This window comes from Leiobunum rupestre, chromosome 10, assembly GCF_980474605.1.
Source record: "Leiobunum rupestre chromosome 10, qqLeiRupe1.1.hap1, whole genome shotgun sequence".
Lineage (NCBI taxonomy): Eukaryota > Metazoa > Arthropoda > Arachnida > Opiliones > Sclerosomatidae > Leiobunum > Leiobunum rupestre.
In genome coordinates, this window is record NC_143393.1 from 33,256,689 (window position 1) to 33,283,738 (window position 27,050).

Genomic DNA, 27,050 nt, shown 5'->3' on the forward strand with positions numbered 1-27,050 from the left:
TACCCACCGATTTGGTTCAAACTCAGGTATCATGTACCCCTCAAAATAACTTGAAAAACCTGCAAGGGAAAAGTTTTGCCATGGCAACCAAAAATGTTTTTGACAACACGAAATGAAAATTTTCCCATTTAATATAACATGTAAATAATTTGCAAAAATTAAAAAATTTATAAAATAGAAAAATGTTATCAAAATTGACGAAAAAAATTTAATTGATCAACTTTTGATAAAAAAATTGATATTTCTAAGGAAAAACGAGCAAAATAGGCCTCTAGTTGATAAAAAATCTCATATTTGTTATAAAATTTGAAGAAAAAAAACAAATTTGATCAATTTTGATCAAATTTAGCTTTTTTGAACAAAATTGACAAAATATAATAAATAATTATGAAACTTGATAGTGTAAAAATTGGTGAAATTGACATATTTTATAAATTTTTGGTTAGGTTTGGTCAATTCGATCAAAGTAAGCTAAAAATCAAAAAGGTAAACAGAAAAAGGGTTAAAAGTATTGTAATTGGAAAAATAACACCCATTTTGGGTGAAGTGTACTACAGCGGCCTCATCGAATTTGATATAATTTTGGTTGCGCCTGATAGACCTTGTCACGTAGATGTCGGGGGTATTTTTTATTTTGGCCCCAAATGATTGTTTAATTTTTAATTTAATTTTTAAATTTTAATAATTCTCATTTTCATTGCATTTTATATTAATTTTGGTTGCGCCTGATAGACCTTGTCACGTAGATGCCGAGGGTAATTTTTATTTTGGCCTCAAATGATTATTTAATTTTTTAATGTAATTTTAAATTTCTAATTTTTGGGCATTTTCACGTGTTTCGTTGTACTTATTTCCGTCGTGTGTTCGCCGACACCACAGTTTCGGTGTCCTAATGAATTCCACGTGATATTCCCTTTTTGTATAAAATCAATTACAGTTGTTGTTCATTTTATCAGTGTTTTGTATTTTTGGGCCACAAAGTGATATTCCCGTACTTTATCAAATCTTTTACAATTTTTGTTCATTTTCTAGGTGTTTTCTATTTTTGGGCCACTTTGTTTCTGGTTGAGATTAAAAGTATATACTTTATGCGTAAGGCTTGGTACTGTCCTCTAGGTCGCGTTATAGATGGCCCATCGCTTTTTTAGTATGGGGTTGGGGAGGCGCTGCGCGCCCCCTGCGCTTGAGCGAAGTGAGTCAGGCGCCAATACGGGGAATCTCAAAGTGCGTCAGGCGCCAATACGGGGAGTTTAGTAACGTCTTTTACGTGTTTTGGAAGTAATCACACGGAAATTTCTAAATTTTAAAAATTAAGTTAATTAAATTATCATTTGCGGCCCGAAAAAAAATAGTTACGTAATCTACGCGTCAAGTGCTACATTCTCCGCCACAAAAAAAAACAAAAACACGGTAATTCCCTAAAATTACTAAATTTTTTAAATTAAGTAAATTAATTTAATTATCATTTGTGGCCCAAAAAAATAGTTTCGTAATCTACGCGTCAAGTGCTAATTTCTCCGCCACAAAAAAATACAAAAACACGGTAATTCCCTAAAATTACTAAATTTTTAAAATTAAGTTAATTAATTTAATTATCATTTGCGGCCCAAAAAAATTGTTTCGTAATCTACGCGTCAAGTGCTATATTCTCCACCAAAATAAACACGAAATTACATGAGGCCGCTGTAGTGCAATTTTGCCGCAACTCGGCTATTAATTAATGCACTAATACTTTTTATAGCAAGAAATATGTCAGAAAATATTTTTATATTTGGATCTGAAGACTTTATGTAGAGCGGCGAGAGTTTGCAGGTTAGTATTAATTGCTAAATAAGGTTGGATACTTTAAAATATAATGAAAAACCTTTGGATCAAAATTTTTTAATTTCACAATATTTGGGTATTTTATCTACCAGCCTTCAGGGGCGTATTAACCATTAGGCAAAGTAGGCACGTGCCTAGGGCGCCATTTTTCTAGGGGCGCCAAAACTCTGATAAAGCCCCACGGTCCATGTACTTGGCTTTCCCATACTAAAAATAACGCTGAAAAGGTTTGGGGAAACTAAAATATATTTATTTATTTATTAAAATCCGATACGCCCCTCCTTAGCTGACCAATGCCAAGGAGCGCCTAATTTTTCTGTGCCTAAAGGCGCCGAAAGGGTTAATCCGCCCCTGCCAGCCTTGTAAGTGAGAGACATGTGCCTCCTCCCGAACTTGTTCAAAGAGGGAGAACTGAGATTTTCTGTTGGCAGAAAATACGGAAATTAACCTCCAGATAAGCTAATAATTGGCACATGTTTCTCCTCTATCATGGTTGGACTTTCAAGGATGGTGTGAGGGGTCGGAAGTCGATTCAAAAAAACGTAACTGAAACGTCATTAGAGTGGAATTTTTTAAATGCGACGAACAGCCACCGAATGACGTATTTTAAATGGACTTCAACGCCCCCCCCCCCCCCCCCCCAGCTCTTTCTTGAAAGTCCCTTTTATAAAAGCCAAAATCACTAAGTACCTCAAATTACTATTTGCTAAATTATTACCCAATTCGTTTTCGATAATTATTATTTTTAGGGAATATAAGAGTGTTTGTGATTACACGAGTGCTGTAGTCGTGGACTGAATCAATTTAAAATCCTATTCTCAAATACCTAAAACCAGGGTTTAAAAGCAAAGCAAATCGTAGTCATAGCATTGCTAGTTTAGACTGCATAGCATTTAAAAGCATAGTAAACACTATTTTGAAATAAAGTTTGCTATAATTTGCTATAGCAAGTTCAGTTCTTAAATGGTATTCGCTATGCTTTGCTATAGCGTTTTTCGTTCGAAAACTGAGCCCACTATACTATGCTATAGCAAATGACGATAAACATATCTGTTTGCAATAGCATTTGGTTTTCAAAAATTAGTTTACTATGCTATGCAGTAGCATTTTGAGTATAAAACTTCGTATGCTATGCTATAGCATTTTGTATTCTAAAACTAGGTTTGCTGTAGCATTATTGGTTCAAAAAACCAGTTTGCTATACTGTGCTTTAGCATTTCACGCACGAAAATCCGTTTTCTATGCTTTGCTGTAACATTTAACGTCGATATAACTGATTTTATGCTAAACTATAGAATTTTTTGCTAAACTACAATGTTCGCTTTTAGATGACATTTCTATATTTATATACCATTAACATACTACTCTAGATACAAGACCTGTAGGGGTCTCTTCTATATAAAATTGTAAGTGGTGGATTAAGTACTACCTGGGCCCCTGAGCTTAGGCTTTATTAGGCACCCAAAATAATTTTTCAAGTTCAGCTTCGTCTTTGGTTCACCTTTTTTTAAGATTCGGGTCCCTAAGTCTATTCAGCCTATTTTGGTTACTCCGCCACTGAAATCTGATATTTAATGTGATTCGATTTTGAAAAACAAAACCTTTTTATTATATGTAATACAAATGATATAAAAATGTATCTCATTGATTAAATATGATATGTCAGTGGAAAGTCATTAATCACTCTGTTTGGTGATACGCTGTCCTGGATTTCATAGCAACTGCTCATGCGAGAAATATACACGTCAATAATTAGGATATTTAAATGTTACTGGGTCGCAATATCTACTCGCTACACTTTTCTTGTCATTTGGAACTTTGGCTATTTCTCTAAGCTTTTACAACACAGAAATGTTTGAGTTGCGCAACCGATACAAAAATATAATAATTGCAATTTTTGTTAGTTTCGACTATGATTGAGGGGGTCTAAATCATCGCGCCTACTATAATTACGATATTCAAACCTGATAACAAGGGCTCGTTAGTTACATTTTCAATGTGTTAGTATAATTTTAAATATTTTCACCTATTTTCCTATAATATCATAGTTTTCCGTTCTTATGATTTTCAATTTCTACTTTATTTACCGCCGAAAAGCGAAAAAATATATTTTATCATTTCAAGGAAAAGTCACAGATGGAGCACCAACAATAAAATGGTTTATGAGGGTATATTAGGTCCGAGTAACAACGCGAGTGAACTTAAAGTTTTGCTGGCCTGTTGACGTCCCATTCCATTGTATTCTGAATTAATCACATAAAACCAAAAATGCTTTAAGGTTCGAAGAATGTGGGGTAAAAGCGTTAACCTATGGTGGTATCGCACTTGCATACATGTACTTCGTATCGACCGTTTATCTGCTTTTAAATTACACCACGTAATTATAGATGGCGCTTCGCTACAGAGAATGAGTTGCGTTGAAATATCTGTCGCCCCATATAAGTCAATTCCGAAAGTCAGTGGAGGGAAATTGGTATACTGCTATGAAGGGAAGATAGTTACCTCTCTTACGTCATGAAGACGTCTGTTCCGTCGTTTCCCTCTAAGCGTAGGAGAATTGTGATAAAATGACGAATCAGAAAACGCTATGAGGTAGGGGGCAGGGGCGTCTTAAGGGTTTTGGGGGGCTTTGGACAAAAACTAAGCTTAGGCCCTTTTTAAGGCGCGATCCGAGAGACAAATTCTGGGTGGGACCATACTTTAGACAAAAGTGGAGGGAAGGGAAGGAAATTTAGGTAAGGACATACAAAACGCAAATTTTTAGATACACTGTAAATAAACACATTGAAAAAAGTGCATTAATTCACCTTTTCCCGAAAAAAAAAGAAGGTGTACATCTGGATCAGAGGGTGCTTTGAACAAACTAATTTAAGAATGAGGGTGAAATAGAGCACCGTTTGGAAACGCTTATATTTTCTTAATTGTCTCTCTACTAGCCCTAGTCAACATATAGCTTATTTACTGGTCAAAAAAAGTCATCGTACCTAGAACCTGAACATATTGGGGCCTTTTTACGGCCCTGGACATCATCCGCCCAATATACGGACCACTGACACCAGAGGGTTCCCCTTACGGGCCATGGACAACACCGAATCTTGAACATCATAGGGCCCCTATTCGAGCCCGGTGCATCATTAATAAGATGCATCTTTAAGGGGTCAATTTGGCTCAATATTTTTACAGTGTGGTTATCTATGTATAAATACACTTCAATACTGCATGGGAATTACGATTTTTCCGATACATTTTGTAATCATCATAAATAGTTACTAAAGGAAATTTATTTGTTAGGGAAACCATGTTAAATCTCGTTACTGTTGTCTATAAATCAACATCTTTGGCATGCGCCCCCAATGCCCATGCCTTAAGACGGCACTGGCCGCTATTACTTTCTAATGCTAGGTAACCATTGCAGATGTAAGATTATAATTTCCTGTAATTTGTAACGAAGTATAGGTCATGGAACAGCAACATCACGTAAACCTGGTCCCTTCTGACTGAAAGTTCAAAAGTGGGGAAGGGGTCACGGGGAAAGTACTCAGCCGCGGACCCCTGCCGTAGCAGTCCCCTATTAAGCATGTTGGAGGGCACTATTTAACCCCCGCTCCGGAGATTTTGTCCCCTCCCTCTGCACGGCCCTGGCAACCGTTAATGCTCGTCTGCGTGACAACGCCTTTCAAAATCAATATTTAAATGCTGAAGCTCCTCCTTTCTAATAGCAGTTAATAGTAGAGGTCGGGGACGGTTAATCATTATCCACGATTAAATTGATTTTTTTCGGGCAAAAAATTTAAACAAAGAAATTTACCGGTTAATATTTCGGAAATGATTAAAAAACATGTATTATTCGTAAAACTTTAGCTTTTATCGAAAAAAACGTCGTTTTTCCGATTAATTTTACAAATTTAATCGGATAATACAGAAATATAAATTACTTGATCAAAACGTTTGACGAATAATTTTGAGAGCTTTATCTATTGAATAAAAGTTAACCATCCCCGACCTCTAATTAATAGCAAAATTCAGCATTATAAAGCACTCAATTCTAAATAGCATAGCGAAATTAGCATACAGGGCGTTCAATTTTCTACGAGTGAAGCATACATGTAATTTAGTATTTCTAACCTACTAGTTTTAAGAGCCTAGCACAGAAAGCACTTCAGTTTTTTATTTCTTTAACAGTATAGCACAGTTAAGCATATTCAAAATTAATGGCAAAGCGCAGTTTAGCTTATTCCGTATGCACTTTTTTGTAGCAAAGCGCAGTTTAGTCTTTAACTGCAATTTTTCTTTTACAGCATAGCAAAGTAAAGCATTTTGAACGTTTTACTTTTTACAAGCATAGTATAGTTAAGCATTATATTTCTAACAACATAGAACAGTTGAGCATTTTGGTCTAAACCTTTCTCATAGCAATAGCAAAGTATAAGCATAGCATTTAAAATTAGCAAAGCAATTTAAACCCTGCCTAAAACACTCCCTGATCATTGCGTTTTCAACTTCCAGTAGGTTCTAAAATTTCTAAGTAAGAGAAAGGTTGATGCGTGTGTAATTTACGAAACATTAATTGTTCAGTGTTTATTACTGAACCACAACTTATTATTATTTTAAATCTTTTATAAAAGTGTGAGAGTACTGGTAAAAGCCTATTTAGATCCAACTTCCAATTAAATTAGTTATGCTAAAAAATACGAAGTGGCTAAAATCATTGCACTTTTCGGGTGAAGTAAACTAAAGCGGCCTTATTGCTTTTTTTACTTAATTGGTTAGGTTAGGTTTTGCCGATTTTGGGTGAAGCTTTCTTTTTTTTGGCTTGCGGCTGGTAGACCTTGTCACGTAGATAGCGTGGGTATTTTTTTTTGGACGCAAATGAAGATTTAATTTTTTAATTTAATTTAAATTTTTGGGAATTTTTACGTTTTTTGTTGTAATTCTTTTTGTCGTGTGTTCGCAGACACCACTGTTTTGGTACCCCACACAACGTGTTTTTGAGTTCGCAAGATTTAGAAAATAAGACAAATGTGTTATCCCGCTAGTTTATAAAAATAAATTTAGTATGTCTTCAGGCAAAAGTGATTCTAGTGGTGAACCAACAGATTCTACTGGTGAACCAACAGATTCTACTGGTGAATCGTAGGATGACAGCGAAATTTACAAAGGTTAATTCTTCACATTATTCGAATTGGATCGCTTATTGCGTAATTTCGCTGAAATGATCGAATGCTTTCAAGAAAAAATCTTATGGCGAAGGGCTTCGATTGTGTGAAATGCAATCAAAAAACGCAATTATACCAAGATGACTCAGCGCTTGACCGTTGTCGCCGGTACTAGGCAGTACCGAAACAGAAGAAGAAAATTCAGTGCAACACCAAATATTCCGTTCGCGGTTTAAGGAATCTCCATTGTTGTTAAGAGATATTTTGCTGACAATTTACTTTTTCACATTTAATAATCCGGAAACCTTTGCTGCTCAAGAACTGCGAATTTCAAAAGTGTCCATTACGCGTTGGTACCAAGACTGCAGAGAGGTGGTTTTTGAAGCTGCCATTCTCACCAGCGAAAGGATTGGAGGGCCAGTGGTTGTCGTCGAGAACGACGAATTGAAATTTAGAGACTGAAGTTCAATCGCAGCCGTCGAGTTGAAGGACAGTGGGTGTTTGGAGGAGTTGATAGAGAGAGCAAAGGGTTTTTTATGGTGTCTGTTGCTAAGAGAGATGCCACTACGCTAATACCTCTCATCGACACGTGGATTGTGCCGGGCTCTACCATAAATTCGGATTGCTGGAAAAATTATAACGTGTTAGATTGTGATCCCAATTTCAGGCATTTGGGCACATGCCAAACGGGCTTTGCCACGTTCAGGTAGGAGAAAACGGTTTATCGCCGGATATCTAGCCATGTGGATGTCCACGACCACCGCCGAAGACGTGGCTTAAGGTGGGCGGCCTGGACACCGGGCCTTGAACCAACACCATGTTCTCCATTCCCGGTGAGACCGAGTGGTGGGGCGACAGCGTGAGTCTACCAACTGGTCGGCGCCGCACCTATCGCAGCCGATCAAGTTCCCCGTTGAGCCGTGCAAAGCGGCGTTGGCGGCTCCGTTCATGTTTAGAAGCAAGGCAAAACAGTAAGGAAAATACGTGATTTTGGAATTTTTTAAAGCTGCGGCTTCGCTGTATTCACCCAACCCTTGAAACTTTTGTACATTTTTCTGGATATTAAATAAAATATTAATATTAAAATATTTAAGTACAGCTTAAAACTAAAATTGCTATAATTTTTACCCTTCGCGTACCCCACTTTGCCTTGGTCTTGCGATTTATTGAAATCTCGGGTATTACGAAGAAAGGGTTTTCTTTACAATTGCACTACTTATAATGTTTGTAGCCTACTAACATCATAACTAGTGCAATTGTATAGAAAACCCTTTATTCGTAGTACCCGATTCAAGACGGCAAATCGGTGTAATATAAGTATGGGGCTGGGGTGGCACCGTTTAAATTAAATAAATAAATGAAACTTTCATTTGCGACCAAAAAAAATACCCTCGTAATCTCCGCATCAAACTCTATCGTATCCGCTGTACTTTAATTTTGCCTAATTTTCTAGTAAAATGTGCCAATTCAAATTATTTTCTTTTTATTGCAAAATATGCAATTACGATAACCTAATTAATTAACATTTAAATATTTAATTTCATATTAACATGCTTAGAAGAAAAAAATTATTTTGATCCTTAAAATATGGTAATAATTCATAATAATTTGTCTTCCCTTAGATCGTTTAGGAATTTCTGTTACGACAATACATTGTACAAGTTTCTAAATCTTCAACCTTACTGGCCTAGGGTAAATTTATTTACTCTTTACCATACCCCGATTTAAAATTTTAAACATTGTAGCTTGAAAAATTAAATTTTAAAAGAAAATCAAATATTTTAAAATCTTTGAAATAAAAAAAAAATAGTATATTATGGGGAAGATCATGTCAAAATACATTGGAAAATGTTCATAACCAAGTTACGATGTTTTTAAAGGGAGTATAACCCCTCTTTTTTTGTAGGGTGCTCTTAGACTATACCGAGTAGCTTCCACAAGCCTTCCTACATGTAGCTAGGGGCGGCAAGGATTTAGTGTGATCGGGTTTTACCCCACATTCCTAAAAAGGTTAAACACCCTAACTAAACTTAACTACTTGCCGCCCCTTGCTAGGAAGGCTTGTGGAAGCTACTCGGTATAGTCTTAAGCGCACCCTACCAAACAAGAGGTGTTATACTCAATTTAAACTTTTCCCCTTCCTTTAACTGAAAATGCTGTGACTGTTTTATTTACATACATATAATTAAATATCTATATTTATTTTTAATAAAGGTGACTGATTGTGCCTTGCAGTATATGAATAAGCGCTTAGATTTCAAAGCTCACACTCAATACATGAATTTGTCATGGTGTAGAAATGTGACGACAAGAGGGTTTTGCTCTTTTATTGAAAATGGTGTCGATATTCTTAATGCAGCCATCACTACTTGCATCCGACTAGTGTCTTGTCAGTTTTTGACAGACGTTTCTTTGACTCTGCTTTGTTCCAGCTTTGTGAATTTGAAAGGTAAATTTTTTTATATTGCTTTTGTTGCAGCATTTGTTTCAACCATTTTTTTACTCACTCTCATGTTCACAAATCAGTGTGTGAAACGAAGCACAAGATTTGCTTCGCCGAGATATTGGAAAGATCGCTCGTTTCCAGCATGTGTATACCAAGATGCTCAAACCTTTTGAGCCGTATAAAAATCACAGACACAAAGGACATGAGAGGAAGTTTCCTCCTCTGCAAGGCATGCCCTGCACATTGGACTCTCACTGATGCCAATCAGATGCACATGTCTATTAAGCTGGCAGTGACCTAAAAGTAGGCCCGTAACCACCCTGATACTATTCTTAGAGAGCGAGAGCAACTCAGTTGCTCATTTCTTAGAAGGCCCAGGGATAAACTCCTTGGCCTGCCAAGCAGCCAAAGCTTGACCTGTCTCTCAGACATAGTGCCATGCCAACCAGGCCATTGGGTATTGGAATAGCAGGTTCAGCACCCAAGAACCTAGCCTCCGCACCCTCCTTGGTCAGAGTGTCGGCCCTTTCATTGCCATGATGCCCCCTATGACCAGGCACCCAATAGAGTTGAACCCTATTATGGGTTCGCAGTTCTGAAAAAAGATTGAAACCGCTAAGAACGAGTTTAGAAGTTATACTAAACTGATTAAGGGCTGTCCAAGAAAATCTGAACAGTCTTGCCCCGATACTTCTTCTTAACACAGAAGCAAATGGCAGAAATCTCTGCCTGAAAAACCGTAGCAAAAACGCCGAGGCTCTCAAAAGAGCCAAACTTCTTAGTCTGACAGTAAACTCTAGCACCCACCCCTGAGTGAGAGTAGTTTAACCCCGTCTTTCTGGATACGCGAGGGGGGCGCAGCGTGTTTTCCCCCACGCGTCCCCAGCTGCGCGACGGGGGGGAATGCAGCGGGGAATCGCGATTCCGCCCCCCCTCGGGCGCGTGTCACGCGTGCACTCGTGCGTAACGAGCACAGGTGTTAATTAATTAGCCTAGTTAGTCGACCTGTTCAAGGTCAAAAGGGTGAATATTAATGAGCGTGGTATTGTTTTACCGTTAGGGGTCATTGACCTGTTAGATAGTAACATGTGTTTAGGATCATCAAGTAGTTATATGTTTGAATATTAATTTTTGGCGGGAAAGTGTAAGCGTCGATCAACAAGTGGTTAAACTCTATAGGTCTATTACATGTTTGACATGATTTTGGCGGGGAAACGGGTAAAGTTTGTACCTTTAAAATAAACCGTTAGGGTATTTGACCTGGTAGCTATATGGTTGTTAAAGTTTTGGCGGGGATTTAACATGCGTTTATGATGATGTAAGCGCGAAAATGAACAAGTGGAGGAGGGTAAAGTTTGTATTTACTAGTATAAACGTTTGCATGGTTTAATTACCTGACAACGGTTAGGAAACGTCTTTGGGATTATGGACCCGAACAAGTGATCTCTTTTAGTGGATGTTATATGGTTGAACTCTTAGCCATTTGGCGGGTAAATCAGTATATTTGTTTATAACAGTTAGGTAACGTCTTTGGGGTTAATCAACAAGTGGTCTTAAGTAGTAAATATTAAAGAGTTTTATAAGCTGTGTTTAAACGTAAGGAAGCGCGTTAAAAATGACTTAACAGAACGGGGTAAAGTTTGGAGGCTGGTTTTAAAGGTTGATATATGAACTCTTAGTAATTTGTAAAATTCACGTGTTTTGGCAGCCAATTCATATTTAAACGGGTTCTGTGTATTGAAAAGGGTGTCCATGTCTGTTATTTTTTACGAAATTTGCCATATATACTTTAGATCAAGCTTGTTTTTAAACAAGTTGTCCCTAAAGGATTTTTATATATATTAACCTAAAACGTCGAATTTAAAGTCGGTAGATGACTTGGGCCTAGCTGATTATTATTATGACAATGCATCAAAAACTATATATTACCGTCATTTAACCTTTAATAAGGCCGCGGGGGTAAAGTTTGTAGGTAGCCTGGCCATCGTTAATAATAAGCCTAAAATTTATGAAATGTAAACTGGGTATTCAAGGTTATTTTTGGGGTGAAGAAATTAGGGAGTTTAGTTTTTTATTGGATATTTCAAGTTTTTAACATAGTCAATACGTTAATAACGTGGTAAAGATAGTATATCCTGTCGTCCGTTAGGAAGTGTCTTTGGGGTCATCTCACGTAAACATGTGTTGAAAATGGGGAATTACATAATGCCAAAAGATATTTCAAGAACACGTTTTCCCTAGATAGTTCGATCAAAAAGCCGCGTCACGTGATCATCTGATTTACGGTTATTGAAAGGGGTCTTCCATAAATTAAATTATTATAATCATGCAATGCTGCCATTTTTCGCCACTAGGCTAGTATATATGGATTCGGGTACATGTTTTCAAATATAAGTCACCCCTAATAGGGGTCCCTTTTAAAGATTTTATAGGTTATTAATCTAACATTGTCTTTAAGCACATAATTCGTTTTGTCTTACACAGTGTATTCAAGGGTATTTTTGGGGTGAAGAAATTAACTAGGGAGTTAAAGTTTTTAGTGGCCATCTTGGATATTTCAAGTTTTTAACATAGTCAATGCGTTAATGGCATCTTACATAACGGGGTAAAATTTGTATTACTTGTCGAGCGTGGTCATCGTGAATAATATTTTTAATAAGCCTTAGAAAACTAAGTTCAATGTTAAATTCGTTAACCTCGCAGTTTGAAACAAGTTGTCCCTATATTAAGAATAAGCTTGGTATTATTAACAACATCCGCAGCTCTGGCCTTATAAATGTTTCATTGTATACAATGTCTTTACGCACATCGTGTACATTTCCTTCAAAAATATTAGTTTACGTATATCCGTAACATATAACCTTTTAGTTTTACCAATCGGACATGTTTTAGTTATGGGACAATGATAGGAAACTATCGTCTTTAATCATATAATAAACTAAGTATTTACTCTTAGGATTAGCGCGGGTTGAAGTACCAGACTTTTGTTATTATCTGGATATGTTACTATTGAAACATTAACGATTCTTCTAAATATAATGCATTTATAAGTTCGCGTATTGAATACATAATAGTATTAAGAACTTATGAATACGTGGCCACTATACGAAATATTTACATAACAAGGTCGGTTCGCACTCACAATAAACGTTAAAAAATCCTCTAATCTATCGTATATTATTATTCCGTGTTAACCAAGCGGCGCGAGTAATGTTTCCGCAGCGGTTTAATAGACTTTAACATGTACGGTTCGTTAATTTTCGTAAGTGGCAGCCATATTTAGAACCTTATTGTATTTAATTGCCATTTTTCACCACTAGGAGATTCATCCTTTTAATAGCATTAACATAATTTCTAAATGCAGAGCTATTTAGAGGGTGATTTGTTATCTTTTTAAACTTATAGGTGTTGTGGCCAGTTATTGAGATTTTCACTCCTATACGGTTCAATGCGAATTATTATTAATCGATATTGTCAATTATATTAAGATTTCAAATAGAGTTGCAATTTATTCCGAGAGGGGGTAATGTAGTTTTAAATTATGACATACTTTATATAGTATATCAACTTATATATTATACGAACAATAAAAAGTACAGCTAGATAAATGGCCAAAGACTATTTTCTTACATAAGAGCTTCTTTAAAAAATTTACATAACAGAAATACTACACAGACATTTAATAACTATTTTATTTAGATTATAATATTACACTCAGATACGGTTCAATGCGAATTATTATTAATCGATATTGTCAATTATATTAAGATTTCAAATAGAGTTGCAATTTATTCCGAGAGGGGGTAATGTAGTTTTAAATTATGACATACTTTATATAGTATATCAACTTATATATTATACGAACAATAAAAAGTACAGCTAGATAAATGGCCAAAGACTATTTTCTTACATAAGAGCTTCTTTAAAAAATTTACATAACAGAAATACTACACAGACATTTAATAACTATTTTATTTAGATTATAAATATAACACTCAGTTAATCAAGTTAATTTTTAACGAAACATTCAAACAATTAGCAGCCTATCGATTTGATATTTTAGTTAATATTGCTGGCAATTAAACTTTAGGTTCATTTCACAGAAAATCATGTGTAGTTATACAACAACTTAAACACAAGTTTTTTTGTTTGATACCTGCTTAATGTAAAAGTCGCTTCACGATTTGGTGGCGCTTTGGGTTTTAGCCTGGCTATTATTTAATAGACTAGTTTCTTAATCTTTCAGGACTTTTTTGTTAGGAGATTTCAATATCGCGGCAAAGAATACGTTTCTTAGTATAAAAAGCGAATAAGAAAAAAATTCGTTGTGTTTTACGACTACCTATCTATCATAATTTTTTAATCTATGTGTCTGTAATCAAATTATTCCAATGAAATTTAATAGCACATTGAATATTTTTGCAATGGAAATAAATTCTAAAAGTACATGGTTGATATAGAACATTACGTGACGTTTTTCAACTTTAAGGCAGGTTACTATCTAGCTTTGAAGTTTTTGAAACTTGAGATATAAAATATGAATTCAATCTATTTGGGATACTATCAAAATAGCTCTAAGTAATTGTTTTTGAAAGTTCATATTCTACCAGAAATATTAATAAAATATATTATAACAAATTCAAGTAGTTTACGGTGATCAGATATTTACAAAGTTTTAAATCTGTTTAGGTCTACGATTTGTATTACTTTTTGTTGTACGAGTTGATAATCGGCTATTTTTTATACTAAACCAATCGCGATTTTTTATTACCAACACCTACTAAGTTTTATTTATAAAAAGAATAAAAATCCGAAATGAGATATTCAGATCACGTTTTTCATGAGCTGTTATTCCTCCGGATGTCACGGACATTTAAGTACAATCCCCCCCGATGTTAAAACCGATGCTCTAATTGTATTAGAGTTTATATAACGGTTGTGAGATATTTTAATAAAAACGTTTTTTTCGTAGAATGAGGAATGTGTGTGTTGAATAACTTTACCGCGTGCGTAACGCCTCCCTTGGTCTTCCCTCTCGCCAAACCACCAGCGCCGAAATATCCTGCGGGCTTAGACAGGGCGGATGGAGAGCGGCCGTTTAACGTATAGAGCTAGAACGGCAACAACTTTCGCTTTTTACACGCCAGCTTGTCCCAGCCTTTTGATCAGTGTCTTTTTAAGAGAAACTAATCATTTTCGACACTATTCAGCGGCCCCATTTTTCGAAATGAATCAATTTTTATAGGTACATTTTAATTTATTAAAAAACACAAATAATTTATACAATTAAAATATTTTTATTTACATTCAAATTTATTGAAAAACTCAATGCATATTTTTATAGATACAATTAATTTTAAATGACATTTTTGTAGCCGAAGGGAATACTGGTACCGTCGCTCTTGAAGATTCGCTTGTTAGACGTAAATCCAACGAGTTTTTCAGCTGGTTTTTGGAATAGCTGCCCCGTTTTTAAACGTTTCACGTTAAATGGGACTTCGACGCTGTATTTCAATTGTTGGTTGCGTGTAGCGAGGTTCTTCAAAGCTTCAAAGTTAACAATTGACTGATTTTTTTTAGTCAATGTAATGCCCTTAAGTTTAGTGACAATCTTTCCAGATTCGAATAAAATTGAATAAGCTTTACATCCCAAGGAAACAAAGGCTTTTATATTTTCATTGGGATACTGGTCAGCTAATGTACCTAGGGTAGTCCCTAGCGGAATATTTAAGTCTTTACTCATATAAAGAAAAGCAGAATCAGTATCGACGTAATTTAAATTAGAACCAATTTGAGCCATTAATTTGTATAATTTAATACGACCGTAACTGGCTACAAACGCGCCTATCGTTGGTGACCCTTTCCGATAAGTTGGAACGTAGTCTTCCCGAAAACGAGTGGTGACTAAGGCTATATCATCGTCTAGTAGTTTAAAATCCGTTAATTCTTTGGTTTTATCGGCCAAAATTTCGACTAATTCCTTATAAGAATTAATAAAAACACTTTGGCCTCGATTTAAATTAATGGAATTTTTGCCCCACAGACTGTTTAGACTAAGTTTGCCAATAGCTTTTAAAGCGGGATTATCGGTTATATCGTCTAAATTTAAATCTAACCCGTCAATTTCATTAAAGTCTCGTAAATAATTAAGTTTTTGTTCTAATGTAATTATGTCTTTTGGATACGACGAATTTTGAACTTTGATTTTGTAAAAAAGCCGAATATAGTCATCGAATAGCGGACAATCTTTATCGAATGTCTCTCGGTAATGATGTACTTCGTGAATTGTAATAACTTTGTAACCGTACTCTATCGCTAGATAAAACTCGGGAGTCGTCCACACGTCGGTTATGCTACGCTCTCGATCAGTATGGGTACATTCGAAACATTGTTCAGCTGCACATTTGTAGCAGAGAGTATAATAAATTTTACTATTAATTTTAGCTGAGAGAATTGGGAGGTTTAAATTGGTAGGTGGCAGCACCGTAGCTTTAATAAGACCAAAATAAGCGTTAACGGAAAAATTAAAGTTACAAGTTATAATTTCGGGGCTTGATTTGGGATATTTATAGGAACTCATCTGGACCGACGGATACATACTATTGAAATCCACGACTTTGATTGGTCGATCGGGAGTGGCTTCGGCGTAAATTACAAAGTTTTCGACCCTCCCCCCACGAATGGCGTCTCTCGCTCCTATCGGTTTGGTAAAGGGTAGGGAATCGCAGAAACTCGCAATTGCTGGGTCTTCTACTAACTGATCATACTCGTGCTCCCATATACTAATAAACTGTGCATTAGGCCTTTCCTTTTTTAAAAAATTTTCGCGGTCGAGGGTTTTGAGATAAATATTTAAATTATAATCTTTTAACTGTTTATCGTAAGCCTGGTGGTCAGTGTGCAGTGGGCATTTATGGTAATGGCAGCCGTAAAATTCGGCAATTATTTCGGGCGAGGAACAATAACCGTCTAATCGATAGGGGTAAATGACATGTTCTCCACCTAGCGATCGCGCCGTTTGAAATTTCACGTTGAGTTTTTTTTCCAAATAAGCTAACCATTTTAGGGCCTTGACACTATGCCGTTTCCTATAACCCGTCCCCGGAACAATCGCGATAGTGTTTGGTTCGACAAATCTACTAAGGAATAAATTTGTGACGGCTCCCGGCAACGTTATGGCGTTTGACCCTAACAAATCAAAATCGACTGTTTTTAAAAATAAATTTCTAAAACTATCGAATCCTTTCTGTAAAAGTTTAACGTCATCGATCGCGTATTCGGTTAAAACTTTATTTAGATCAAAAACGACGTAACGTTGGGAATCGTACCATTGATTAAATTCCACGATTTCCTCGTCCGTAAATTTGTCGATACCAAAATATTCTTTCTCGGGGAGGTCGCCGATGTAATCTAAATTGTTTTCCGTAGCGAATGAATAACAAAAATAACCTTTCTTTTGGACAATCTTAAAAGTTTTCGAGAAATTTCGAAGGGCTGTAGGTAGGAACATGAAACTATCGATAAAGGCTATTTTAAATTGGGCGAGAAACATACCCAGGGCTTTGGAACCGGTATAAATTATCTCGGGTTTAATCTTTCGTTTTAATAGACCGTTAAGAATAAGCAACGTATCGAAACCACTCCCGAAATGGCTAATTAATATGACGTTTTCAAAGAGAGGCCGCGTATCTCTTTTCCGACCATTAACTGTCACCTGGCATGCTAATAAATAATCTAGGAAATTTTGAACGCAATCAAAGCCGTGAAATTTTCGGTAATCATAATTGGTCGAAAATGGCGCTTCTTGCATCGCGGAAATGATTAAAATTGGTCTAATTTTAGTGTCAGTCGTTATGGTTTCAAAATCAAAATAACATAGTCGTTTCTCATTCGATTTTATTTCTAATGGGCGGACGTGACACTCGTTTTTGGGATGCTCGATTTTGCAAAAAGCGCATTTGTTGTCGCAATTATGATTGCCTTCATAGTCTTTCCCACAATTTAAACAGCGCCTTAAAACCTGACAGGTTCCTAGTTCTACGTGTTGGGAGAAACAATTTGGTCCGGCAAAATACCTATTACAGTCATGACAACGGGTAGCCTGTTCTATACTGGGGTGGAACTCTGGGCCGCGACATCGACGGCATTTAAGATTGGGTCCGCAGTCGTGACTTTTTTTCTGTTTGTTTTTATATAACAGGGTAAGACAAAATTTACAGAAAGATTGCGCCCCAAACATGGCCGAATAAGATCGTACGACGTGGGTGTGGTCTTTAATTTTTAAGAGGAAAATTTGTTTTTCTTTAAAGGGTCCAATAAACACTTTATCGAAATTATCGTCCGCCGAGATTAATATAATTTGGTAGTCGGGTAATATATTTTGGAATCGGTTAATGTCTATTATTTCTACGGGGCCTTCGGGAACCACCGCTAGGGCGTGTAATTTTTTAGCTTCAATCTCTTGTTCGGGTTTTTTCCCGTTTCTAATTGTCTTTAATTGGTATTCGTTAAAACTAGCACCCAGTCCTAAACTTTTTAAATGCTGATAGTCGGCCAAAACTCTTCCCACCGCCAGGGCTCTCGTAAAACATAAATTGTCCGTATTTCTAATGGGAATAAATGTGTTACCTTGGTTGATATACTGATCTAAACATTCATAACTTCTTGTTCTAACGCTGCGAGGGGGTCCTCTCATAGGGGTATCTTGAAGAAATATTAGGTCAAATCGGAGGGGTGAATCTAAAAAAATGGTTTTTACGGACTGCGCTACCTTTTCAATCCCCGTTAAAATTCTCTCAGCTGTCAATTCATTGATATTCATTAATTGGAAATTTATCGGATCTTGCAGCTCATCGGAAATTACCACCACCCTGACGCGCGTGTAGCCTAAATTATCGGCCGTAATTCTATCTAATATTGATTGGAAAATACGGGTCAGTTGGTTACTGATATCCGCGTGGTTTAATTGGTCTAAATTTTTAAAATTACACTCGAATAGCATAGATTTACACCTATACTTTCGAGAAGAACTGGCAATGATTTTATCTATCGAGTAAAAATTTTTAGGGTTGAAACGGGTGCTAAGATCGAGGGCCATGGTGTTTTTAAAGTCCTGCGTAAATATTTAATACGGTTTGAATCGTTGTCGTAAACTTCGCCGGAATTCTGCAAGTTTAATAGTTTTTCGTAAGTCCACGATTTTTATAGACGTCTCTTGCACGACAGGTGAGCGTTCTACCGCAGAACCACGGATACAGTTACGCTTCAGTGAACTCTTCCGAGGAGAGTTCTATTTTGGCTTGCCAACTTGTTATACTGGCAATTTTTATCCCGACTATATCCTTCCAGCAGTCGTCTACTTGCTTAGATGGACCTGGCTTGGATGGGGTGCTTTTGGGTGGCGCATCAACTGGTTTGAATGGTGATTGTTTAGATGAGTTGTCGAGAACCACGTGGCATAATAAGTCTTCTTGTAGAAAAGCTTTTCGCCTTTATATTCGAGACCACGTTTGACCTTATTGGTGAACAGTTGGGTGTTTCGGTGCAATGCACGAACTTTTTCTAAAATTCAATAAAAACAGACTGAATAATCTATTACTCTTCGTTCAACTTCCATCGTGCCCAGGGCCGTCTTAAGGCATCGGCTAAATGGGCTACAGCCCAGGGCTCCCAGCCAAATTTGGGGCCCCGGCTAGGGATAAGGGTTTAGTTGGTAAATATTATTTATGCTCATTTAATATTATGTATCTTTTAGTTACGTCTAAAGTAATTTGACTCATCGCCACATCGCGTATCATACGGTACCTACAATTTCTAAAACCTAGCAGCGAGTCACTGTCAGTAAAAATCTTATTTTCAGTAGTCTTATTTTATACTTTTGTAAAGTTTCGGCTTGATTATTGTGTAGTTGAATTTAGACAACGGACATACAAAGGCTTACCGTTGGGGATCGCAAAAGTGTTAAAAATAATTTAGCCCAGGGCCCTAAAAGGTCTTAAGACGGGCCTGATCGTGCCAGAATAATAATAATAAACGGTCATTTAAAAAATGTAATTCCCCAAATTTTAAAATGTACTTACAATTTCTTCGCGTCGAATGCAAGTTGAGCAATAAATGCAAATCAACGCGCGCCTCTATTTATATTTACAAAGTCCCCTAGCGGGACGCTTAGGAAACTCTATAACACATGCTAATTTATCTAACGCTTTTTTATTAATACATGTGTAAATTTTCATAATAAACTAAAATCCCCTAGCGGGACGCTTAGGAACTTCTATAACACATGTGTAATAATTTGTAACGGTTTTTTTATATTAACACCTACCCTTCTAAATTATCCGAAGACTTTGTCAAGCAATTATTTTTTATATAGGATGTTTACATTAAAAACACGGGAGATAAACTAACAATTCTACTTTAAGATTTTTGTAAACTCTAATTATAACAGAAAGTGTAACTGTTAATGATTATAGTAGTTATAGCTTTTTGACTTTGGTCATACTTATCGACTTTCCGCAACTTAAATATTTCCCTTCAACCATTTCCATTACCTCTCGGGTAAAAACGACGCTTTTTAAAAATTGAAACACCTGCCAGTAAATTATTCCATGAAGAATGACGTTATGAAATACCAACGACCATTTTATATTTAACTAAGTCAATCTTGTGACGATAAAATAATAATAGTATGCGTTAAATGGGGGAATTATAATACTCTAATTATAACAAAGAGTAACTGTTAATGTTTTCAATAATAGTTATAGCTTTTTGACTCTTTGGTCCGAGTTTTATTCTTGAAGTTTATTATCTTTAAATTTGTTAGCATTTTGCCCCTTTTTATTATGACCGTTTCTACCTTTTCGGTCATTTCACTGTATTATAGTCCATAGGTGGTTTTTACTACCAACCGTCTGTGAAACATTTATAAGGCTAGAGCTGCAAACGTTGTTAATAATACCTGACGTACCAAGCTTATTCTTAATATAAGGACAACTTGTTTTAAACTGCGAGGTTAACGAATTTAACATTGAACTTAAAATGACGATGCCTTCAATAAATTTGAATGTAAATAAAAATATTTTAATTGTATAAATTATTTGTGTTTTTTAATAAATTAAAATGTACCTATAAAAATTGATTCATTTCGAAAAATGGGGCCGCTGAATAGTGTCGAAAATGATTAGTTTCTCTTAAAAAGACACTGATCAAAAGGCTGGGACAAGCTGGCGTGTAAAAAGCGAAAGTTGTTGCCGTTCTAGCTCTATACGTTAAACGGCCGCTCTCCATCCGCCCTGTCTAAGCCCGCAGGATATTTCGGCGCTGGTGGTTTGGCGAGAGGGAAGACCAAGGGAGGCGTTACGCACGCGGTAAAGTTATTCAACACACACATTCCTCATTCTACGAAAAAAACGTTTTTATTAAAATATCTCACAACCGTTATATAAACTCTAATACAATTAGAGCATCGGTTTTAACATCGGGGGGGATTGTACTTAAATGTCCGTGACATCCGGAGGAATAACAGCTCATGAAAAACGTGATCTGAATATCTCATTTCGGATTTTTATTCTTTTTATAAATAAAACTTAGTAGGTGTTGGTAATAAAAAATCGCGATTGGTTTAGTATAAAAAATAGCCGATTATCAACTCGTACAACAAAAAGTAATACAAATCGTAGACCTAAACAGATTTAAAACTTTGTAAATATCTGATCACCGTAAACTACTTGAATTTGTTATAATATATTTTATTAATATTTCTGGTAGAATATGAACTTTCAAAAACAATTACTTAGAGCTATTTTGATAGTATCCCAAATAGATTGAATTCATATTTTATATCTCAAGTTTCAAAAACTTCAAAGCTAGATAGTAACCTGCCTTAAAGTTGAAAAACGTCACGTAATGTTCTATATCAACCATGTACTTTTAGAATTTATTTCCATTGCAAAAATATTCAATGTGCTATTAAATTTCATTGGAATAATTTGATTACAGACACATAGATTAAAAAATTATGATAGATAGGTAGTCGTAAAACACAACGAATTTTTTTCTTATTCGCTTTTTATACTAAGAAACGTATTCTTTGCCGCGATATTGAAATCTCCTAACAAAAAAGTCCTGAAAGATTAAGAAACTAGTCTATTAAATAATAGCCAGGCTAAAACCCAAAGCGCCACCAAATCGTGAAGCGACTTTTACATTAAGCAGGTATCAAACAAAAAAACTTGTGTTTAAGTTGTTGTATAACTACACATGATTTTCTGTGAAATGAACCTAAAGTTTAATTGCCAGCAATATTAACTAAAATATCAAATCGATAGGCTGCTAATTGTTTGAATGTTTCGTTAAAAATTAACTTGATTAACTGAGTGTTATATTTATAATCTAAATAAAATAGTTATTAAATGTCTGTGTAGTATTTCTGTTATGTAAATTTTTTAAAGAAGCTCTTATGTAAGAAAATAGTCTTTGGCCATTTATCTAGCTGTACTTTTTATTGTTCGTATAATATATAAGTTGATATACTATATAAAGTATGTCATAATTTAAAACTACATTACCCCCTCTCGGAATAAATTGCAACTCTATTTGAAATCTTAATATAATTGACAATATCGATTAATAATAATTCGCATTGAACCGTATCTGAGTGTAATATTATAATCTAAATAAAATAGTTATTAAATGTCTGTGTAGTATTTCTGTTATGTAAATTTTTTAAAGAAGCTCTTATGTAAGAAAATAGTCTTTGGCCATTTATCTAGCTGTACTTTTTATTGTTCGTATAATATATAAGTTGATATACTATATAAAGTATGTCATAATTTAAAACTACATTACCCCCTCTCGGAATAAATTGCAACTCTATTTGAAATCTTAATATAATTGACAATATCGATTAATAATAATTCGCATTGAACCGTATAGGAGTGAAAATCTCAATAACTGGCCACAACACCTATAAGTTTAAAAAGATAACAAATCACCCTCTAAATAGCTCTGCATTTAGAAATTATGTTAATGCTATTAAAAGGATGAATCTCCTAGTGGTGAAAAATGGCAATTAAATACAATAAGGTTCTAAATATGGCTGCCACTTACGAAAATTAACGAACCGTACATGTTAAAGTCTATTAAACCGCTGCGGAAACATTACTCGCGCCGCTTGGTTAACACGGAATAATAATATACGATAGATTAGAGGATTTTTTAACGTTTATTGTGAGTGCGAACCGACCTTGTTATGTAAATATTTCGTATAGTGGCCACGTATTCATAAGTTCTTAATACTATTATGTATTCAATACGCGAACTTATAAATGCATTATATTTAGAAGAATCGTTAATGTTTCAATAGTAACATATCCAGATAATAACAAAAGTCTGGTACTTCAACCCGCGCTAATCCTAAGAGTAAATACTTAGTTTATTATATGATTAAAGACGATAGTTTCCTATCATTGTCCCATAACTAAAACATGTCCGATTGGTAAAACTAAAAGGTTATATGTTACGGATATACGTAAACTAATATTTTTGAAGGAAATGTACACGATGTGCGTAAAGACATTGTATACAATGAAACATTTATAAGGCCAGAGCTGCGGATGTTGTTAATAATACCAAGCTTATTCTTAATATAGGGACAACTTGTTTCAAACTGCGAGGTTAACGAATTTAACATTGAACTTAGTTTTCTAAGGCTTATTAAAAATATTATTCACGATGACCACGCTCGACAAGTAATACAAATTTTACCCCGTTATGTAAGATGCCATTAACGCATTGACTATGTTAAAAACTTGAAATATCCAAGATGGCCACTAAAAACTTTAACTCCCTAGTTAATTTCTTCACCCCAAAAATACCCTTGAATACACTGTGTAAGACAAAACGAATTATGTGCTTAAAGACAATGTTAGATTAATAACCTATAAAATCTTTAAAAGGGACCCCTATTAGGGGTGACTTATATTTGAAAACATGTACCCGAATCCATATATACTAGCCTAGTGGCGAAAAATGGCAGCATTGCATGATTATAATAATTTAATTTATGGAAGACCCCTTTCAATAACCGTAAATCAGATGATCACGTGACGCGGCTTTTTGATCGAACTATCTAGGGAAAACGTGTTCTTGAAATATCTTTTGGCATTATGTAATTCCCCATTTTCAACACATGTTTACGTGAGATGACCCCAAAGACACTTCCTAACGGACGACAGGATATACTATCTTTACCACGTTATTAACGTATTGACTATGTTAAAAACTTGAAATATCCAATAAAAAACTAAACTCCCTAATTTCTTCACCCCAAAAATAACCTTGAATACCCAGTTTACATTTCATAAATTTTAGGCTTATTATTAACGATGGCCAGGCTACCTACAAACTTTACCCCCGCGGCCTTATTAAAGGTTAAATGACGGTAATATATAGTTTTTGATGCATTGTCATAATAATAATCAGCTAGGCCCAAGTCATCTACCGACTTTTAATGCGACGTTTTATGTTAATATATATAAAAATCCTTTAGGGACAACTTGTTTAAAAACAAGCTTGATCTAAAGTATATATGGCAAATTTCCTAAAAATAACAGACATGGACACCCTTTTCAATACACAGAACCCGTTTAAATATGAATTGGCTGCCAAAACACGTGAATTTTACAAATTACTAAGAGTTCATATAACAACCTTTAAAACCAGCCTCCAAACTTTACCCCGTTCTGTTAAGTCATTTTTAACGCGCTTCCTTACGTTTAAACACAGCTTATAAAACTCTTTAATATTTACTACTTAAGACCACTTGTTGATTAACCCCAAAGACGTTACCTAACTGTTATAAACAAATATACTGATTTACCCGCCAAATGGCTAAGAGTTCAACCATATAACATCCACTAAAAGAGATCACTTGTTCGGGTCCATAATCCCAAAGACGTTTCCTAACCGTTGTCAGGTAATTAAACCATGCAAACGTTTATACTAGTAAATACAAACTTTACCCTCCTCCACTTGTTCATTTTCGCGCTTACATCATCATAAACGCATGTTAAATCCCCGCCAAAACTTTAACAACCATATAGCTACCAGGTCAAATACCCTAACGGTTTATTTTAAAGGTACAAACTTTACCCGTTTCCCCGCCAAAATCATGTCAAACATGTAATAGACCTATAGAGTTTAACCACTTGTTGATCGACGCTTACACTTTCCCGCCAAAAATTAATATTCAAACATATAACTACTTGATGATCCTAAACACATGTTACTATCTAACAGGTCAATGACCCCTAACGGTAAAACAATACCACGCTCATTAATATTCACCCTTTTGACCTTGAACAGGTCGACTAACTAGGCTAATTAATTAACACCTGTGCTCGTTACGCACGAGTGCACGCGTGACACGCGCCCGAGGGGGGGCGGAATCGCGATTCCCCGCTGCATTCCCCCCCGTCGCGCAGCTGGGGACGCGTGGGGGAAAACACGCTGCGCCCCCCTCGCGTATCCAGAAAGACGGGGTTAAACTACTAGTGAGTCTTAGAGCCATCGGTGAACCAAACAATTTAACCCTTGGTTCCAAAATCTGTGTTGCCAGTCCAATCTATGCGTCTTGGAAACAGCTTTCCAAAGTATAACTTTTGCAGCCATGTTGTCAGAACCCACCAATAAGATCGGTAAATTACCAGAATATTGTCGAAACAATTTAGTGTGATTACATTCCCAATTAACAGACCTCCACCAACCATTATGTAGTAACCGATAGGCACTCATGATTGCAACCTCCTCTATATAAAGATGGAGCGGTAGAATATTCAGGAGCAACTCCAGAGAAGTGATTGGGGCTGTTCTCACAGCTCAGGACTGACACTGGCCAGTCTTTGCACGGTGCGTAATTCAGCCTGAACTGCCTTGAGCACTGCCCTCGACTACCAAACCACTACTGCATATGTCAGTATATTATTATAGTATAGATCCAATAAAAAACCTTTGGGTTAAGACCCCAAGACTTGCTTATTGTATCACTTACTCTCCAGAATAACATTTTAGCCTTCCTAATACTAAGATCAAGATGATGCTTCCATGTTAGCTTACTGTCGAGAATAACCTCAGTTGACTAGACCAAAATGGTCCCAAAGAATGAAATATCGTTGAACCAGTCCTGTACCTTCCTCCGAGGGAAGGGAATCATGCTCGTCTTATCAGGATTGACGGTGAGGCAAACCTCTTTAATCCAGCATTCCACAGAGATGAGAGCTTTTCTCGTCATAGCCGGAATGGTTCCTGGAAATTTCCCAGTAATAATCATCGCGACATCATCGGCGTATCTCAAGCTGTGATAGCCGCCCCGGCTTAGCCTGAGCACCAAGAGTTCGTCCACAACCAGGCACCGCAGCAGGGGTGAGAGAACACCCCCATGGGCCTCGGTGATTCGCCAAGCAAGGAGGCCGTCGCGAGCGGATCCGTCAACATAGAATCGATCCATAGACACAACGTATCATTTGGCCGTATTGGGAATATCAGAGATACTCTCACAAAAATCCCTCAAAGGAGCCTGTTTGGCTTCCCGTATGGCCTTATGATAGGAAGTGAGGGTCTGCTTATAGGCTGACCAATCACCCGACCTCTTAGCTCTATTGAAAAGCTTGCAAGTTGTTTTGCGAAGTCTACCAATCTCATTATTCCACCAAGGAACTAATCTTGGCTGGTTGGTAGATTTTGCCGGACAGTTTTGGTGGTAGGAGTCGATTATGGACTGTTGTATGTGATCAACAGTCATTTCGAGCTCCAAAATTCACTGAACCTCCTTAGCAAGCCTTGCAGCGTGCATTGCGTGGCAACGTTTTTGAGTGTCGGGTAACATCCGATCATGACTCAGACTCCCTATCCAGCCCGGTACTGCTGGAAGCAGACCCTTGCTCATTTTGCTTTTGTTTTGGTTTTTGTTTGTCAGAATCCATGAACGATCCCACGAGTATGTAGGAAAGTAAAAGGTCACCACTCTGTCGTTCTCCTCCCGGGTGGAAGGCTAGTTACAACGGAGTTTCGTCTAGTTCCCCGAGGGGACCGTTAGTGAGACCGTATTTTCGCTTCCCCGGTACCATTTAGCCGTCAGCATGATACCTTATACCTTGGCTTAAGGAAGAAGCAGACTTAGCAGAGCCTAAGTTGGCTAGCTTGAAGGGTTACCAGGGCTGTGCGAGTACTCGAAAATCGTCAATTTCTCGGCATTTTTTCGAATAAGTAATTGGAAAATTTTCGTCGATTATCGAGTACCAAAAAATTGCATAGTCGGGTACCCGATTACTCGAATAAGTTGGCAATTTTTGGGGTGGAAATAATCGCTACCTACAAAACGTACCAACAACAAACGCTTCGAATGACCTTGGGGATGGATCACGGTTTTAAATACGTAGTGCGCCTGCGCGGTTTTTCTTCAAACAATATTATTAAGTTTTGGTTTTGGTTTGGAGTGTCACTTCACGAGTTTCGATGTGGCCGGCGTTAGGACTCCCAGCTTGTGGCACTGGGTGAAAACTCGGAACAACTCCTGCGTTGAGTTTGCAAGCTCTCTCCCCACTGGTTTAGGGGTTTTTCCCCGAGCT

General features: G+C 36.4%; 1 protein-coding gene across 2 annotated transcripts in view; it reads left to right on the forward strand.

The window, feature by feature from the left end:
* Positions 1 to 27,050, forward strand: part of Fbxl4 (F box and leucine-rich-repeat gene 4) — a 44,857-nt gene that overhangs the window by 8,051 nt on the left and 9,756 nt on the right. For both annotated transcript variants that reach the window (XR_016476851.1, XM_090159902.1), the window contains exons 7-9: positions 1,742 to 1,812; positions 8,603 to 8,672; positions 9,195 to 9,429. Coding sequence is in view for 1 of the 2 variants with exons in the window: in XM_090159902.1 (XP_090016028.1) it covers positions 1,742 to 1,812; positions 8,603 to 8,672; positions 9,195 to 9,429 (376 nt within the window). In the remaining variant the exon portion in view is untranslated. The remainder of the gene's footprint in view (positions 1 to 1,741; positions 1,813 to 8,602; positions 8,673 to 9,194; positions 9,430 to 27,050) is intronic.